Source organism: Parasteatoda tepidariorum, chromosome 8 (genome assembly GCF_982258835.1).
Source record: "Parasteatoda tepidariorum strain Cologne lab strain chromosome 8, Ptep-v5.0, whole genome shotgun sequence".
Classification (NCBI taxonomy): Eukaryota; Metazoa; Arthropoda; class Arachnida; order Araneae; family Theridiidae; genus Parasteatoda; species Parasteatoda tepidariorum.
The window spans coordinates 9,214,726-9,233,842 of record NC_141762.1 but is presented as its reverse complement, the minus strand read 5'-3'; the positions used below and the strand labels follow the sequence as shown (position 1 = coordinate 9,233,842).

The following is a 19,117-nucleotide window of genomic DNA, read 5'->3' as shown; positions in this document are numbered from 1 at the left end:
GCCTCAATGTTTGCTTTGTGTTTTTTCACATCGAATAATTATAACTTTGCGTTGGTGATAAAAATTCTTAAATAGTTTTAGTCCTTCAGGTTTGTTACCACTTTTTAAATTTTTTTAAGCACCATACAAATCTTAATTAAAAACTAATTTTTGAATATATGTTGAATATTAATTGAAATAACGTTAGTAAATTACTTTGCTAGTTCAAGGTAGAGAAAATTTAAGGTTACTAACTATTAAAAAATTTTGTTCTTGGCAAAAATTAAATTTTTTTCAAAAAATAAGTCTTAAGCAGTCCTTACTTTGCTTGAACGAAATATTTTAGAAAAACTCTTACAGTAGCTTTTATGTAGCACAGCAAGTTCTAGTATTAACTTCTTTTAAATTTATTATATTTTGTTTTGCACCTATAGTGTAAATTTGTATAAAGACACGCATTAAGGACAATTTTTACAAATTCACCCAAAAAATGATATTTATCATTTTTTAAAAATATATCATCGAAACATTTTAGAATAATTTCTGGTCCATAAATGTGTATAAATAACATCTATTAAAAAGATGCTAATGATATGACTTTTTTCCCCTTAACAAGCCTATTAATAGCTAAAATGGTAATTAAGCTTGATATGGATTTTTCATTTTGTGTGTTATCAGGCCATAAAAATGGCCTTTATTTTACGGCCGTACCTGCTGCGACGCCAAGACCTACTTTAACTAATATAAACGAGTGTTGTCTCCGTTCTCTCTCACATTAATAGATGGCGAAAAACAGAAGGACAGGTTGGCCAATCAGAAGAATAGGTTGTTCCTCAAAGTAATGGATGGCTCGCAAGAATCAATTATCTTGCCAAATATTCCACGCCACTGATGCCAGTGTAAAGAGTCTTTCGAAATAGGTTTCTTTGCGGTCTCCATAATCCTTTGGGATGTTGATGAATGCCTTGAAATTTCTTTTTTCTTTTTCAGGTCCTTGAAGAGGTGGGATAGGTCCTTGAAGAGGTCCTTGAAGAGGTGGGATATCACAGAAAGAATTGAATCGGAGTTAGAAGGATGACGAAGAATAAGCTCTGGATTGTCCCGCAAACAGTTCTGCGCACGCCATGATAACCAGTAATGAGTCTGTTTGGAAGTGTGCGTCTGTACCACACTGCGAGAGTTCCTGGGAAAGATTTGAACATTTATGTTCCTTTTTTTATGTACAAGGCTCTGTGGTCCCTATGGTGGAAACCTGGAACAACATATGACTGGCTTTAGAAAGAGACATTACACATTTAAAATTCTTATAGTCACCATAATTAAAAACCGTTTATGTAATGGATAAGGTTTAAAAAAAGAATAAGGTATGCTTTATGCGATGTAGACTAAAACAGAAAAAAAACGTGAATTAATTAACTAATGAAAGTACAGAAATGGACATCCCATAGCTTTGGTTCTTTGCACAAGAACTTTCCCCAGGGTTTAAACATCAAATGATAATGGAGAATTGCTGAGAAAAACGCATCCAAAGTGGTTTAGCCAATAGGAACAGGGGGATAAGATTGGAAGAGATAGTAAAAGAAAGAAGTAAGAAACAGATGTGAGGAGGTTTGGCGAGATCTCCAGGGTGAAAAAGATTAAAATTTCTGTTCTTTCGTTGGTGCTTTATTTATTTATTTGCTTTAGTCGTTTATGTAGTATTTAAGAATTTTTTTTAATTTGCATTCCCACTTATCATCTCGCAAGTGCCAGATTCTTACAAAATGTTTTGTCTTGCATTCACTCCTTGCAATGCCTTTCCCCTCCTCTACCTTTGCTAGTTCAACGGTTTCTTAAGCCATATATCTCTAGATTAAGGTGATCAGACGATCTCAAATCTTGAGGACAGTCCTCAAATTTCATTGATTGTCTTCAAAAACTAATCAACAATTTGAGTCACTGATCAATAATTTCAAACTACACTATTGAAAGCACAGAAATGAACATAGTATAGTTTCGGTTCTATACACAAGAGCCTTCCACTATGTTTAAACACCGAATGATAATAGGGATGTCATAGGGAAGCATAAATCTATTAAAAAAGATTAAAATTAGCAACTTCTTTTAGCATATTTTTTACCCAATAGGTGCTATTTGAAGGTAATTTCAAAGTCATAGTAGTGCTATGAAACTGGGCAACTGCAGCACGAAGTGGCCCCTATCCCGTCCATCATGAATTTGTTTTACAGTTTGTCTTAACACTGTGAGGTCAGCTGTCCGTGTGGCTGTTGCAAGTGATTGCAAACGTTGCAAGTACCGCAGAAACGTTTCACTTTGACTGAGAACTGTTTCATTGAAGTTCATGAAGTGAAGTACCCTACAATGAGGAACTCATCAATCAGGTGATTGGTGAGTTCTGAGATGACGAGTCCTTCACGTTAGCAGACATCTTTTTTCTTCTCTTTGCCGGCTGTTCCTCGTTGCTTTTATGCCGTGATTCGGTTTTGGAGATCATGGCTTTCTTATTCGGCTCGGTTGTTGTTAGCTAATGTTGTAGTCTCTGGTGAAGTCGTAGCTATCTCCATGATTATTTCTTATTCTGAGGGATTTTTCTCACGCTTTGGTTCTGAGGACAGAATTGTTCCAGCAAAATGGTTTTTTAGCTCTCTCAGGAATTTCGAAGTCAAAAAGCCTCCTAATGGTATTTGTAGATCATTCCCAATTAAATCCATATTTATCTTCATAGATGGTGCACCGGGTCTTATATAATCTGGTTTTTCCCAGTTGGGAAACAAGATGGTAAAGAGGGACAATAGTCTCTCTTTATTGGAGTGTAAGCCATCGTCTTTCCACCACGGCCTAACCGTTGTAATGACATGCTAGCTCAGAGTGCAGTTATAAACAAGCTTACTTTGCGAGATTCAAAATCTGAATGCCGGAGAAGGTCCTTGAAGGATAATAGATTCAATGAGGAAAAGAGACTTTAATATGAATACATGTATTCACATTAATGTGAGGTCATGTTCCGAAAAATGTAACATTAGCGTACAAACCATATCCGTTAGATTTTAATCCCTGATTAACAAATTAAAAGTACCCTATAATGAGGGAGAAAAAATAATTTTAAGCATAGAAAAGCGAGTTTAAGTAAACGTACAGTAAAGCATGAAGTTTCCGAAGAAGTAGATTCAAAATATCAAAATGCAAACAAATTAAGGCAAGAGGGGAAGAAATCTTGAAATAATTTGTTCATGTTTTGTTATCTTGAAAACATTTTTATCAGTATTTGAAAATTCATGGTTTGCTTTACATTTACTTAAAATCAATTTTCGTAAAATTGAAATTTTAAAATACCATTATAGAAGAAACAGAATTTGAAATGGAAAGTTCGATTCCACCTCGAATGACACAGGCTTGTATTTATCTGGAAACTATTAAGAAGTGGTAGCAATATAAAGATGAAAAATTATGTATCATTAGTCTTTTCACTACCATCATGTGGGGCTACTTTGTGCAGAATTTCGCAGTTTTTGAACTTTGACATGTAAAAAAACTATGTTAATTCAAACTTTGATAAAATTTATCGATATTATATTCATAACTGGACTAAGACGAGTGAATTTGATCAATATTGGCATTATTTGTATGTAATATTTACAAATAATAAGTCAAAATATACCTTACACAAAGTAGCCCCCAAGTGGGGCTACTTTGTGCAGCGATAGGAATTCAGTTTAATAATTATGTTTTTAGTAAAATATTGATATAAAATTGTTAAAAAAGTTAATTGTTGACATTTTTAATAACAAAAACATCAAGATATGTAAAGATATTAGTTTGAAAATAATTTTCAGCGTTAAGAAACCATTTTTTATAAAGAATTTTTTCTTAAAAAGAATGTTTATCTCAAAACTTTTGAGCTTAAACAAAAGGAAACCATATACATTTTTGAACATTGAAATTGATGAAATTTAAAAAATAATAATCATAACACATTCATTAACATTTATAATATTGATAAATTTGAACATGGCATGCTTGAATGAACATGACAGAACTTGCTCTTCAGTTTCTGTCAAAATCACCTGATGTCCTATAAAATATATTTTTATGTGTTAAATCGTTAGATTAATTCATTAGAAAAATCTTTGTAGTTTACCAGCACGTTTCACGTGTTTCTTGTGAATTTTATTAGAACTAGTATTTCTGTGAATTTTGTACTTCCGAGAAGCTTCTGCAATCGACATACCACCAGCAACTGCTTGCAAACATTGTTGCAGATTTTCTGAAGTGTAATCATGGTAGTTTCTCGCTCCAGGTATTTTTTTTATAACGTCTGACAATTTTTCTGTCGAAAAAAAATCGAATGAAACTTTGCACTAAGTAGCCCCACAGTGCATTTTTTTTTCATTTTCCGTTTATTTGTTATTAATTTTCAAAATTTTTTAACGCTTACATGATATAATTGTTTATTAATATATAAATAAAAAATTTTGCACTTACGACAATTGTTTTATCAACGCCTTTGCATTTCACAGCTAAAGTTTCCACGCACACTTTTCAACGTCCGACGTTCTCGGAAAGTTGTTGACATTGGATGAACAAAACACACTCTGAGATTGTTTTAAAATTCGAAAAAATTATTGTAGTAATAGAGGAAACTTCTATCTTCAAATTCCAAAAATTTTTAACGTGAAGAAAACATAATACTGAATAGCAGCACTTGAAAAGTGCCAAATTCGAATTTGCACAAAGTAGCCCCACATGACGGTACCAAAATATTTCAATGACATAAGCCCGAAGAAGGAGTCAGACGTTTTGATTTTTAATACTAAAGGGAAATCTAATTTTAGGAATAGTTTGAATTCTTTGGAATAAAATGGACATGGTTCTTAGGTTAAGATTATTTAAGAGACTGAAGTTTAATTTACCTGACTTTGTTGTTCCTCTTCCCTCCTCTGTACCGCCATCCAGTAGTCGTAATTGTCTTGAAGATTTTTAGTTTGTTGACAATGGACAACTTTTCTTCTCACTCTCGAAAGTGGCTGCTTCTTTTGTTTACCACCTGCAATGCATTTCTCATAGTACTTTTTATCTTGCGACAAATTCATTTTATGGAAATAAAATTGTTTAGAAATGTGAATTTTACCTATAATTATTTCTTCTACCCGTCTTGGAAGATCTAAATCATCTTCTGATAATTCTTCTGCACCTATAGCAATAAAAAGACAGGAATATCGAGGGTGTTCTTTAATCACCACTCTTAATATACATTTTAAGAATACTTTTAAGTAATTCAATATAAGATAGGGATCGTCCCAATACACAATTAAGCCTAATTTAACTGTGTAGTTAATTTACGGATCCATAGATGGCGGCACTAAAATATTTGTTAATACACAATTTTATCTTCTACCATTTTATCTATTTATCTTTCGCTATTATATACTTTTTCGTTATATTGCGTCATATTCGCACTTTTTTAGGCTGCTGCGAATTTTTTTTTTTTGGTGGTAAATTAAATCAGAATTTTTTGAAACTGAATTTTAAGAAAAAAATTTATTAGAACTCAAGAGCTTAGACATTCTTCCAAATGACCTTATGAATAGTTTGTCTAAAGTAAGAACTCCCCTAGATAACGCCTGGAACCATGGCGGTGACTATGGTCACGAGGTATAAATATTTCAAGTAGGGGTTTGGGGTCATTGCATACTAGGACAGGTTTTGGCTTAGTCTCAGCGAGAGAAAGGGAATCTTTTTCTTCGCCCTATTGTGTTAGCTCTAGAGTGAAAAGAAGCTACCCTACCTGAAATGCGCTATTCTTGTTCCCACAGCAGCAGACGACCTTAGACTTTGTGGCGGGAGGAGTTCTTACCGTAGACAAACTGTATATATCTGTTTAAATTGCTGGTGTTTATTGGAGGACAAAGTTCCAGTTTATTAAAAAATAAATACATTGACTTTACTATCATTACGAAAAATATTTTCGGAAACTTCGGAGTATCCGTAGTAGTCGGATTCTCTTAATTTGTGATGCATATCTGTCTAAATCCTTAATAATTAAAAAGAAACATAATTGTTTATTGATTGGTTAAATTTTATTTTTCATAAATTTATTATTTCATTTAATATAAAAGGCATATTTTAAAAAATTATTTTAATAAAAATTTTAGCCTGTTGATTTGTGCCATTAAGTAAGGTAGCAAGCAAGTAAGGAATCAAGTAAGCGAGTAATACCATGATACTTCAAAAATGAACGTTTTTTTTACAAGCTACGAAATTACCCCTTTTGGCTGTACAGGTTGACTGTTTATTTTAATAATCAACATAAACGCATGAAACTTTAATACAGTATACTTAGAAACAGTTTGGGAAAGTAAAAGAAAAAAAGCCTCATAGCTCACACGTATCTTTAAAAACAACATGAAATATAGCAAATAAGTATCAACAATGACCCCAACAGCGCTTCTAGTGCTAATAATATAATCTATAAAATAATGCAATACAGTACAGTACAGTACACTATAATATAAAATAATACAGGAATCGATCAAAATAATGGAAAAACTTATGTACTAACTCTATGGAAACAATTTTTCTCTCAGCATCAAATATTTTAGAAGATTTGGCAAAAGTGTTGGCACAATTTGAAACATTTAAAGCTTTTAGATTAGAAATATCATTTTTACCCATGCAAAGATGGGATTGATTTCCTTTTAACTTTAATACCAACAATATTGAATTTATTTCTTAGGATTGAAATATTTATACAAATATATATATATATATATTTTAATTATTGTGCTATTGAAAAAGATTATCAGTTTTTGAATGCCATATGGGCAACAATAGATAAATCATTCTATAGGATTGCATAGCTGCCAACTTGTACGGTCGTTGAGAAATAATTTTCATTGTGGTAGGGAGCAACATTAGCGTTTTGGCGTATTAAATATTGAAGTTTAAAGTTTCAATTTTTTTTTTAAAAAATTACCGCGACGAATCATTACTTTAAAAGATATGTATCATTAATTTAAAAAATGTAAAATATATGTAAGATCTATTGGTTAGTTATGCTTATAGATGCCTTACTAGTTTTGTCTTCAGAAAATTCTTCCCAACTTAATTGTTGTTTTACTACCACTTTGTGAAATCTTATTCAAGTTGGCAGGTAAGGGATTACAATATTAATACAAGAATACTTTTTGGATTATAGTACTGAAGGAAAGAAGCTTGATTTTGGTTGGTGCAAATTTTGCATGGTTAAAAAAGAACCGTTTCTAAAATCTTGAAGCAGGATCTTTCAAACTGTACCAACAGTTTTGCCATGTAAAATTCCCCAAAACATTTGTTATTAAAAGAAAGATAGTTTCCATCATGCAATATAATGATAATTTCGAGTGAAAAAAAAAGAATCTTACTTTGATCGTGTGAGAGCCGTACCCATACTCCAGGAAGAAGGGCTGCTTCAGCATAACTACGACATAGAGGAGCTACAAGGTGTCCAATGAAGGATTCCTGAAGTTTGGCCAGTTGCGGCTTCTCACGGTCCATGTACCGAGAAATAGGAAAGCCTAAAGATCTCTCTTCGTCTCCCTGAAAATTTGATCACGATTACTGAAGGTCTGGTTTCTTAGGACGCCTTATCTGAGCGTCAGCGGGACGTCAACGTCCCGCTGACGCCAACAAAATACTGGTTTGTTAGCTCAAGGCCTGGTTTCTTAGAACTAGCGCCTTATCTGGGCGTCAGCGGAAAGCTGACGTAGGCTGACGCCAAAAAAATACTTTTTTGTTAGCTCAGCGTGAGCAGTCGGTCCAACGCAGACATTATCTCTCATTGCGCGTGCGTTAATAACGTAAACAAATATTTATTTTGAATTTGTATTGATTTTGTTATTGTCGACCAGTGTTTTAGAGAACAAATAATGACTTTGTCCAAGAAAAAACACATTATAGCTGAGTTAAATGAAGAGTGCTATGTTTAATGAAGAAGCTATGTTTAGTGTCAAAATCAAAATCTTGGCTGATTCCAATGTGCTGTTGGATGTTGTCCGCCATTGCTTCTGTGGTTAACGTCACGTTGTAATCCAACTGCAGTTGAGTTGGACGGCAATTATAGTTCAAGATGAACGTTCGATGACGAATACTATCAAACTCACAAATGGACCAATCAGAGGTTAGCGCTGATTTCCAGCTGACGGCGTCCTGTCCTAAGAAACCAGGCCTTGAGATGAAATAATATTAACCAGGAAACTGACCAAAAATATTGAAGGTCCACAACATAATTTTAATTTTTCTTTTTACTTAAAGAAGCTATTTAAATATGTAAAAAACGAAAAAAAAAAAGAAATTTTTTTAAAATTGAATATCTACTATGAGTGTATGGACAGTTAAAACTGTATAAATGGTTCATTATGAATGCTACTGTGAGTGACTGAAATCGGTGGTTGTTGCCTTCCACCGGTGAATGTTGACAATCACATAGTTACTCTGATAAATGTCCGAAATATATACTAGGTTTAGTTAAGTGCCACTGCCCGGTTTGCATTTGCCCGGTATATATTGCATTAGAGTTTTTTTAAGATTCAGTGCCACTGCCAGGTATACATTTACCCGGTATACCTTACACCAATGAGTTTTTGAAGTTAACTGCCACAGTGCGGTATGCATTTAACCGGTACTCTGAACACTGGTGTTTCTCCTAATCTATCCGCAGAAGATATTAAAACAGCGAATAAATATAATAACATTAATGAATACATTAATATCAAATGGGATATAACATATATTTCGTACTTTCACCAAAGTGACCATGTGATTGTTGACATTCATCGGTGAAAGTCAACATTCACTTGATTTCGGTCATTCACTTTAACATGGATGCTGCAATTTTTTGACCAGCAAACAATAAAATAATTGTAAGATGCAAAATTGATTGGTCAATTTAATTTGCATTGCAAGGAGAAATAGTAACTTAAAATCTTAGAATTGCAATAAAAACAGAGCTGATCAAATTTCGTCTAAGATGTCCTTCCCCATGTTAAACGTGAAAATAACACTGGCGAACAGTTTCTTTTTTGTTTTCTGTTGCACGATGTATTTGAACGGATTTTAAATATTTTCGCGTAGCTGATATAAAATATGAAATCAGTTTTTCTCTGCAAGCTATAGTTCTTATGCATTTTAGTAATATATTCCTAATCAGGATTTTTCGAAATTGAATAAATAGTAAGTATCCCCACCTCACTGCTACGTCGGGAATGGTAGGAAAATGGCGATAATACATTTTAGCTTAAGGTGCGTTAGATTAAGGTCATATGTTTTTTGTATATGAACCTATACGTTCTTTATTAACTAGCGCATTCTAACAAAAAAAAACTAAACTAAAATTGCAATTTAGAAAAACATAAGGCTTAAGCTTTTCAAGCGAAACAATTTCTGAATTTAAATTTTGGATTTCGATCGAGTTTCAGAATTCGAATTTTGGTTTTTGGTTCAGAATCGAACTTTTTTATTTGACCATGATATAGACATTGGACTAATTACTGAAACACATGCAAATTCTGGAAATAAACTTAGCTTCGTAAAATATAATACCTATAAGACAATTAATTGTATACCTATGTATACAATTCAGAGTAGGCGGACCAGCGATCATTGCAAAGAAATCACTAAATACTATTCTATACAGCACTGATACAGGCGATGGATATGAAGAGACTTCTATACTTTTATATTTAAGTAAGAAAGACTTCCTGAAAATTAGTAGCATATATAACAGATCCACCTACACCATCACTGAGGAACTGCTAAATGCATTGATACCAAATGATATGAACTGTATTATAGGTGGGGATTTTGACTCTAGGAACACCATTTGTGGTTCTCGCGTTGATAATCACTACGGTGTCAAGCTTCATGAACTAGTTAAGGCTATGGATCTTACGGTCATAGCTCTAACTGAACCAACATACTTTCCTGTCAATGGTCAACATCAACCGGACTTACTTGATTTTTTCATAGTTAAACAATAATATCAACTTTGGATGCTACACTGCCACTGAGTTATCTAGTGATTATGTTCTGGGGATTGCTGTCTTACAATTAAATTCCTCAAATATCATAAAAAAGAAAAATATTGATAGGGACCTATTCCATAATATTCTTGCTCTCCAAAAATAATATCAAATACCAGCAAATATTGATGATATTAATAATAATATTGACTGTCTCACTGATGATATCCAAAAACCTCTCGAAGAATCCATTACAGAAGTACCCTCTACCGACAACTACCAAAAATTGCCATATACTATAAAAGAAATGACAGCATATAAAAATCATATTAGAAAATTATGGCAAAAGAATAAGAACCCGGAAGATAAATTAGAACTAAATAGGCTCATAAAGAAAAAAAATTGTGTACACAAAATTTAGAAATGAATGCTGGCTTGACAAGGTAGCAAGCCTGAATATAGATGATAGATCAATTTGGAGAATGACCAAATCACTAAAGTCTATAAAAGCACCTAATAAACCAATCATTAATGATGGCAACAACGTTTACAGCAATCAAGATAAGCTAAATATTTTTGAAGACACCATAGAAAAGCAGTTCACTTTAAATAAGTTTACAACAAACTCTCAAAATAATATCAATTCTAGTATGGAGTACCATAATTACTTTAAAAATAGCAACAGTCCAGACATGCTTGATAAAGTGACTAAAAATGAGTTAATTCAAAATATTAGAAGACTAAACAACAAGAAAACCCCTGGTGAAGATCACATTAACAGCAAAATAATAAAACATCTTCCGGGAAATAAAATCAATGAAATCATCAATATATGCAATTCTTGCCTGATTAAGAACTGTTTCCCAAACGCTTGGAAAAATACAGTAATAATTCTGTTCCCCAAGCCTGGCAAAGATGCCAGAATGCCTGAAAATTTCAGACCCATCAGCCTTCTCCCAACATTGGGGAAAATATTTGAGAGAATTATACTTAACAGATTAGAATCTTTTTTAAATTTCATACCAAAAGAACAATTTGGCTTTCGTAAAAAAATATCCACAACAAAGCAACTGGTTAGACTTATAGATTTTATAAGTGATGGATTTTATAAGAATGAAACCACAGTATTACTCATTTTAGACGAGGCCAAGGCTTTTGACAGCGTCTGGCATGAGGATTTAATTCGCAAAATGATAAAAAAAAATCTATCATTTGATTTGATAAAAATTCTAGACTCTTACTTAACAAAGAGAGCTTTTCAAATTCGACTAAATCGGGAGCTCTCAGGAAAAAGACTGATTAGAGCTGGAGTACTGCAAGGCAGTATATTAGGTCCAGTTCTTTACCTAATATATACAGGTGACATCCCAATTAACATCAATAAAAATAATTACTTAATAGCTTTTTATGCGGACGACACGGCAATTGCCATGCGTTCCAAATAAGCCCTTCATAAATCTTAATAAACTTATGCCGCCCATATAAAAATGGTGCGTTGATAATAAGGTTGCTATAAATACTGATAAATCCAATTTAATGGTTATTAGAAGAAAAAAGAGACATATAAATATTGATAGTAAAGTTAGCGTCTTCAATAATCAAATTCCAATTACAAGTAAAGCAGATTATCTTGGCCTCTGCATAAATGATAAACTAATATGGAACCTCCATATTGATAAAACTGTAAATAAAGCCAATGCAGCTTATAACTGCATTAGACCGCTACTTAACTCTAACTCAGCACTTCCACTTAGCCTAAAAAGGCTACTGTATCTTCAGTGCATAAGCCTAACCAAATTAAAAAACTAGATATAGTTCTGAATAAAATTCTCCGACGTATTATCGGAGCACCCTTCTACCTACCCAACTCTTCTATTAGAAATGACTTAAAAATAGATAGTATTAGTGAATATATAAGCAAGTTAAATGCGACTTTCTATAAAAACGCACAAAACTCAGACCATGCAGATTTCAACGAAATCCTGGACAAAATGTTTAAATTTTTCCATCACCTAAAGACATCATTACATTTTTATTATGCTAGAATAATTTGTTAGTCCACGTGGCCTGAAAGCGAGACAGAAAAGAGAAAAAAAAAACTGGTAGTAGAACTATTTCAACAAAAGATAATTTTCGAGAGAAGTAAATCTACTCTTAACAATAAACAATTCACTGCTATTAATTTTTTTCTCGGTGAAAAGCAATTGTATTTGTAAATTGTATCCGTTAAAAAATTTGGTTGTTATGAATATTTTATTATTCCCACAAAAAAGTTATTTGTTACCAGTTTTTACTCTTTTCCGTCTTGATATATATGGATCTTCAGCCCTGACGTGATCCATTTAGAGCTGGCGACAAAAAAGCCACTGAATCAAATGTATTACATAAAGAAAGAAAGCCGGGATAGCCTAGCTGGGAGGCGTTAGGCTCATGTCCAAGAGGTCGGGAGTTAGATCATCGCCAGTCGAAGGCTCCCCGCTTACTAAATGATGACGGGGGCACGTTAAATCTGTCGGGCTACAAAGTCCTTCAAGTTCCCATAACAAATCAATATCTTTGGGGAAACTGAATCACAGATCGATCATTCTCTGGTTCTGGTCAAAATTACGATCTGTGAATGAATGAACGAACTGTGACGTGTGTGTGGATTAAGACATATTCTTGGCCATAGATAAAGCCACTGAAAAACAAGAAACAATGCCTCTGACTTAAATTCACTTGGTTTCACCAAGCAGGCTTGCTGGTATTTGGCAAGTGTCATTAGAAACAACAACAACATAAAGAAATGAATTTTTGTTCTTTAGAATTTAAAGGATTTAAATAGAGCAAACCCTACTTGTTCATAGAACTCTTCTGCAATTCTATGTGTCCATTGCATATGCAACTGTCGACACTTGCAAGGACCGTTTATGTCTGATAGTTTTATAGCCATTTGCATCACCAGTAATCTATCAGCTTCACTGGCCCAATCGAGAGGAGGGGATTCTTCATCTGACATCTATAAGAAAAAATTATCTTAGCACAATATAAAGATACAACCAGCAATTAGATAAATAATCCCAAGAAGCTGAAGCACTAATATAATTTCTTTTATATAACTGAAAAATATGTAATGCTGATGCATATGCAATGCTTCATTCGCTTCAAAAGTATACAAATGGGAAATAATAGTCGAGATGTTTAAAGCGCTCAAAAATAGGCGCTCATTTTCAAGACTTACCAGAAGTGAATGAGAAGAAACAAAAGTAATTTGAAATATAAAACGTAAAGTTGCCAACGAAAAATGGAAAAAAATAAGGTGAGAAATAAAATTATAAAAATCACAGTAGTCGAGAGAGGAAAAAGATTAAAAACAGAACAAGAAAAACTACAGTGACCGAGAGGAGTTAATCAGATTTTGGAATCTTGTTTTATTCATATGAATGCTGATTCCCTGGTTAACGATATTAGTATCTGTTTCGTCCATTCACTTCTGGCAAGTCTTAAAAATGGGTGTCTGTATTGGAGAGCTTGAAATATGTCAACCGTTATTATTAATTTGTATATTTTTAATGTGAATTAACTTTTTAATCAAGTAATAAGTTCGTTAATCCATCAGATCTGATAGTTAACGATCATGGTCTCAGTTAAGTTGTTCACACGTACTATCTTAAATAACATTAAAATTAGTTTTCAATTTTAATATAGGTTGACTGATAATCATAATTAAAGTATGCAGAAAGTTAATTGTATCTAGTTGAGAAATTTGATAATCAGTCGTCATTCCACAATTTATAGGATCTTCCTTACAAATTTTACAGTCTACTTTCTTCTTAACTACTCTAGTAATATTTTTTCGAAATTAGCTCGTAATTCTAGATCAATGAAATCATTAAATGATGAGTTTGCCTGCAATGCTATAACATAATTTTTAAATTCAGAGACATTTAACACTAACGTTTAATATCCTATGATATTAACTTTCACATATTTTTTAATTGGAGAGATTTAGCAATATCTTATAACATCTTTCCACAATCACGTCTGTATGTTACAAAGTTACTGAGCGCGCAGTTTCGAAGAATTCGGAAGAAGATGGCCGCAGTTATTTCAAAATATACGTACGAAACGTGAGTGGATCTGAAATGGTAACGCTAAATCTATAAATACTCATTGGAATTTATTTGGAATAAGAGGAAACAACCAAATTAAGAACAGATTGTGAGTTTTTGAGTAAATATGTTTGCTTTTCCAATATTTTGTCGATTAGTAACGAAAAAAAATTTGATACTGCTCTCATTATCATTTAAATGAGGTAGTTGCTATCGAGGCATTATCTCTTTCTGAAATAAGCAGTTGCACGATGAGTCTAACTCGTCAAATTGTGCCATGGGTTGACAGTCAAGTAACATGCGTTCTATGAGCAAGTTCAAAATGTAGAGAAAACATGGAAAAAATTGCAGAACAATGAAAAGAGAGAAATAGATAATAGAAATCCGGAAAAAAATTGAGAAAAAAAGAGATATAATTTTTACATCAGCTCACACGATTATATCTGAAAAAAGGAGTGCTTTCTAATATTGTATCAATATAGTCAAAGCAAAATATATCAATACAATAGTGTGAGGAGCACTAAAAATACATTTTTTGCAACAAAATAGAATGGAACATATTAAGTAAAAATATCAGAAAATAAAATCTAAAGAAAAAACAGAACAAAACATAAAACGAAATCTATAAAGAGAGTAGTGAATTCAAATGAACTTACATGGAAGAGAAATTTTTCAAGAATGATTTAAAATATTTTCGTATCGAGATTGCCAGAATACAAAAGATGAAAACCGAAGCGCAAATTGAGGTAAAAGCGTAAATAGAGGGGTTTTGTTTTATCTGGCTATCTCGTGTCATGAAGAATGGTTGTAGCGAAAAAACAAAACTGTTTTGTAATAAGAATTTTAATAACAATTTAATTTGTTATTTGGCCATGATTTCTGTTGACACCATGCTGTAAAATAACTATTGAAAAAAAATTGGCAAAGTAATACTAGTAATAATTAATAGATTCCTAAATTAATCAGACAAAGCCTATTTGATTATTCGAAAATAATCAATATATGCCCATTACCCTTTCCTACGTGCAGAAAAGCTCTCTGCTACTTACTTCATATAATATATAATATAATTCTGCTACTTACAGTAAGAAAAACTTCATAAAAAAAAGGGGAGGATATATTTGTCAGCACGCGTTTTTCATAACTTTTATGTTAATGCGTTTTATGTATTTGTGAGATGTATAGTTAATAAATTATTATAATATTTATATATATTGTTATAATGCCTGAGTACATTAATATATATGAATTATATAACAATAATAAAAATATTAATATAGTTAATGATCAAATTTAATAAATATCGAAACAAGCTTTAGCAGGCATTTCAGTAGTTATATCAAATAAATGCAAACATTAAAAAAATTTTATTACCGCTTTTGAAATTAAAATTTAAATATATTATATAAATTATTTTTGATTAATTTAGTCCAGGGGTGAAAGCGAGACGGAAAAGAGGAAAGGCTGGTAATAAAACCATTTCAGTTATAGCTACATACCTTCCAACTTTTAATCCTTTCAAGGATGATTTTCGCCAGTGGTAGTCAAATGGATTGTAAATTGCAATTATAGGCAGAAAAATAAGCTGTATTTTGAAGAAGCTTACGCAATCTTCAACATTCTTATTGCATATTTATATTTATGCTTAATTTATTTAAAAATAGTGGTGGATCAAAAATATTATAAATTAAGTTTATAAATGCAAGGAATATATAGAAAGCATAAATTTTACTACCACTTTAAATATAGAAATAAAATTTTACGCCAAATGCGTAAAAGTTGGCAGGTATGTAGCTAGTTTTGGGGAGGAGTTTACTTATTCTTTTTTTAAATTTTTCAACAATCTCTACTTTATCTTGGAAAAGAAGCAGTTTTATATATATGCCAGAATTATAAAAGAAATCTTGATAGTTACAGATATTTCATTTTTTTTGAAAAAAATGCTGGAATGAAATGTTTTACATACCAGGTTTTTCTCTTTTCCGTCTTGCGATATAAGGGCTTTCACCCATGAATTAGTCTGATACATGTTGCACTAGTCTACATTTTGTTAAGAAAAATGCTGACAGTTGTTGGCGTGCTTGTTTAAAAATCTTAAAATTCTACGATAACGAAACACCGTAACTCTGTATTGACATTGATTTGAAATTAAACATTACGTTGATTAAAAAATAAAAGTTTACCAGTTTCTTTTGAAATCAACTTCGAATAAATCTCATATCAACCTCAAAACCACCAGAAACCTCTGCTATTCCCCTAAATGTTGTTTTTTCCTTTATACACAGGGACCTCACCATGCCTCGGGTTTACATTATGTCTATCGAAGCTAGCCTTCTTCCTAAGAACATAGAGAGGAGACGAAGTCCATCTCTTCGAACACGAAGCTAACACGCGGAACTGCTTGGTACGGTACGCTATACCAGAAAAACAACTTACAGGGTGAGCAACATATTCAGATTTAGCAGAGCGTCATTTGAACTAAGATACAACGCATGCGCATAAGAAACAAAGTGACTGGAGGTACGTCACCTGTGAACCGGTTGTTGGAAAACTCCACATTCGCTGCTTTCTAAAAACATTATTGTATTGTAACTTTTTTTTTGTCAAAATATGTTAGCAGATTTTATTAACATGGATGATATAAAAGTATTCACAAAGAAGTATCTTAATTAATAGTACAGTACTGTTGATCAATTCTAAAAATACAGAACAAACCAACGGGGGGGGGGAAGAGAAAGTTTTTCTTCTTTACCTCAACGCTTTCCCAACCCAAATATTGGTTAGGAGGAGAAAATGGCGCAAGTTCATTTTACGAACGTCTGCTGTTGGGCCTCAAAATGTTGTATTTTCCTTTATACACAGCGACCGCACCTAACCTTGGGGGACTGGTTTACATTTTGTTAATGAAAGCTAGGCCAACGAATATATGTAGAGGAAGAAGTCTAGCTTTCATTGACTTCATGTAAACCAGTCCGCTAAAAGTGCGGTCATATAAAGGAAAAAACAACATCCGGGGACACAACAGCAGAGGTTCTATAAACGGGTTTGCACCCTCCTATCCTTTTAACCTATTTTGGGAATGGGGAAGCCTTGGGGTGATGAAGAAAATTTTTCCATTTTTTCATCGTTGGTTTGTTCTGCATTTTTACACCACTAATAAACAGTACTGTAATATTATTTACATTTAATATTATTTTTGCTGAATAAAACTGTTAACACATTTTGATATAGAAATGAAGAATAAAATGGTGGTTGGCGGGAAGCAGTGTATCCCACCATGCGTGTAGAGTTGTCCAACAACTGATTCGCAGGTGACGTACCTCCTGACTGTCACTTAGCTTCTTATGCAAATGACGATCTGCTAAATCTGAGTATGTTGCTCATCCTGTAAGTTGTTTTTTTTTTTTGGTATAGCCTACCTAATCGAGCAGTTCCGAGCTTTGGTTACGCATTCGAAGAGCTAGACTTCTTCTTCTCTTCTCTATATTCTTTGGCTAGAATTCTTCCTCTATGTAAATTCGTTGGCTTAGTAAAGAAACTTGACTGAGATGAAATTTCTTCTAAACACGGGAATGTTAATTTTAATGAACAATGTTTATTTAAATGAACAAAAGGAAATTACTTTAGCACTGAAGTCAGTGACAATGTCAAAATGCCTCTTCAGATCTGTGGCTAATATTAGTTCTATAACTAGGAAACGAAACCTCTTAAACTCTGCCTCGTCCAAGTACCTCAGCCAGTTATATCGATTGTCAGAGAGCAATAGACTCCACGCAGCTGCAGAATGGTGGTTTTCAAGCACCGATCGGTCATTGTAAAGAATAGCCTGGAAAGAAGGTAGAGTCAACAATAATGTTGATTCAGCAATAACATAATAAAGTTCAGAGCAAAAACACTTACCAATCGTTAGCATCTATATTATATAAAACGCTAATACGTACGTATGTATGTATCAATAAAACCGATGATATTTCTTTTCTCGCGCTGGCAACAGTTTTCATTTTTAATTGATTGGATTCGGCGCGCAAGAGCACGTAGTGAGCATCATATGGCTAATCCATGTTATATAAAACGCTAATACGTTTTAATTGATAGGCTTCGGCGCGCAAGAGCACGTAGTGAGCAAAATTAAGGTTTAGAATTGCTTCGGAGAAATTTGAATTCGCGATCGCAACGCTCGAGTACGCCGTCTAGCGGGAGCCTGTAAATATCGGACATTAATTTATCACGTTTTCATTTAGTTCCATCAAAGTCATTGACTGAATCAGACGCCATTTTTTAGCAGCAAATAGGAAACAAAATTTCCCTAAGGAAAAGGCCGAAGAACTTGAAAAAAATCTCCAGAATATTAGTAAATCTTTCAGGAACAGAACACGCCAAACATTTGAAGAAAAATTCTTCAATAATTTTTAATTTCTATTATCAACAAACTTGCAACTGATGACTTCCGATTTCGGATACTGTTACAGATGTGTGTATTAAGGTAAAATGCATTTCTTCTGTCTTCAATTCATTACGAATTAAAGTGAAGTCAACATTATTTGCTTTCGTCATTCCAGTGAATAAATATGAATTCAGAACATACAGAATTGTAATAGTTATAGCATATTCTTCTTCGTTATAGAATAGTATATATTTCTGTATCCATATAATTCGGAAAACAACAATAAAAAATTATCCAAGTTACTTGAAATAGTGCCATTTGTGCTGATTCTTAATTAATTTAAATCGTTTTCTTGGTAAGTTTTTTTTTAATTTTGAAAGAATAAGTTCAACTAGAATTCAGCTATTCTGTTTTTAGCTACATATTCAAATTCATATCAATTATAAAATTTTGCTGTGTAGTATGTTATCTAAAAGTAATGAAGGTATAAACTATGTATCTATTATTTGAGAATAAAGTTTTCAAACAAGGAACTTATCATTTTGGAATTCTCCGGGAATCATAAATCAGGTAAGTGCAATGATTTTTACAATAAAAAATTTGCTTGTAAATATTTTTTTTTCATTTGATGATGGTTCTCTAAAGAATGGTTTTTTACGTCTGATTAA

The 19,117-nt window shown here is 32.7% G+C and overlaps 1 protein-coding gene across 1 annotated transcript in view; it reads right to left on the bottom strand.

Annotated features, from left to right (window-relative positions):
* Positions 1–634: 634 nt before the first annotated feature.
* LOC107457273 (cGMP-inhibited 3',5'-cyclic phosphodiesterase 3A) overlaps positions 635–19,117 on the bottom strand; it is a 59,726-nt gene continuing 41,243 nt past the window's right edge. The window contains exons 10-15 of the mRNA XM_043047595.3: positions 17,688–17,891; positions 12,811–12,972; positions 7,380–7,554; positions 5,108–5,170; positions 4,890–5,023; positions 635–1,231 (exon numbers count right to left, since the gene is read on the bottom strand). Coding sequence (XP_042903529.2) covers positions 1,196–1,231; positions 4,890–5,023; positions 5,108–5,170; positions 7,380–7,554; positions 12,811–12,972; positions 17,688–17,891 — 774 coding nt within the window. The 3' untranslated portion in view covers positions 635–1,195. The remainder of the gene's footprint in view (positions 1,232–4,889; positions 5,024–5,107; positions 5,171–7,379; positions 7,555–12,810; positions 12,973–17,687; positions 17,892–19,117) is intronic.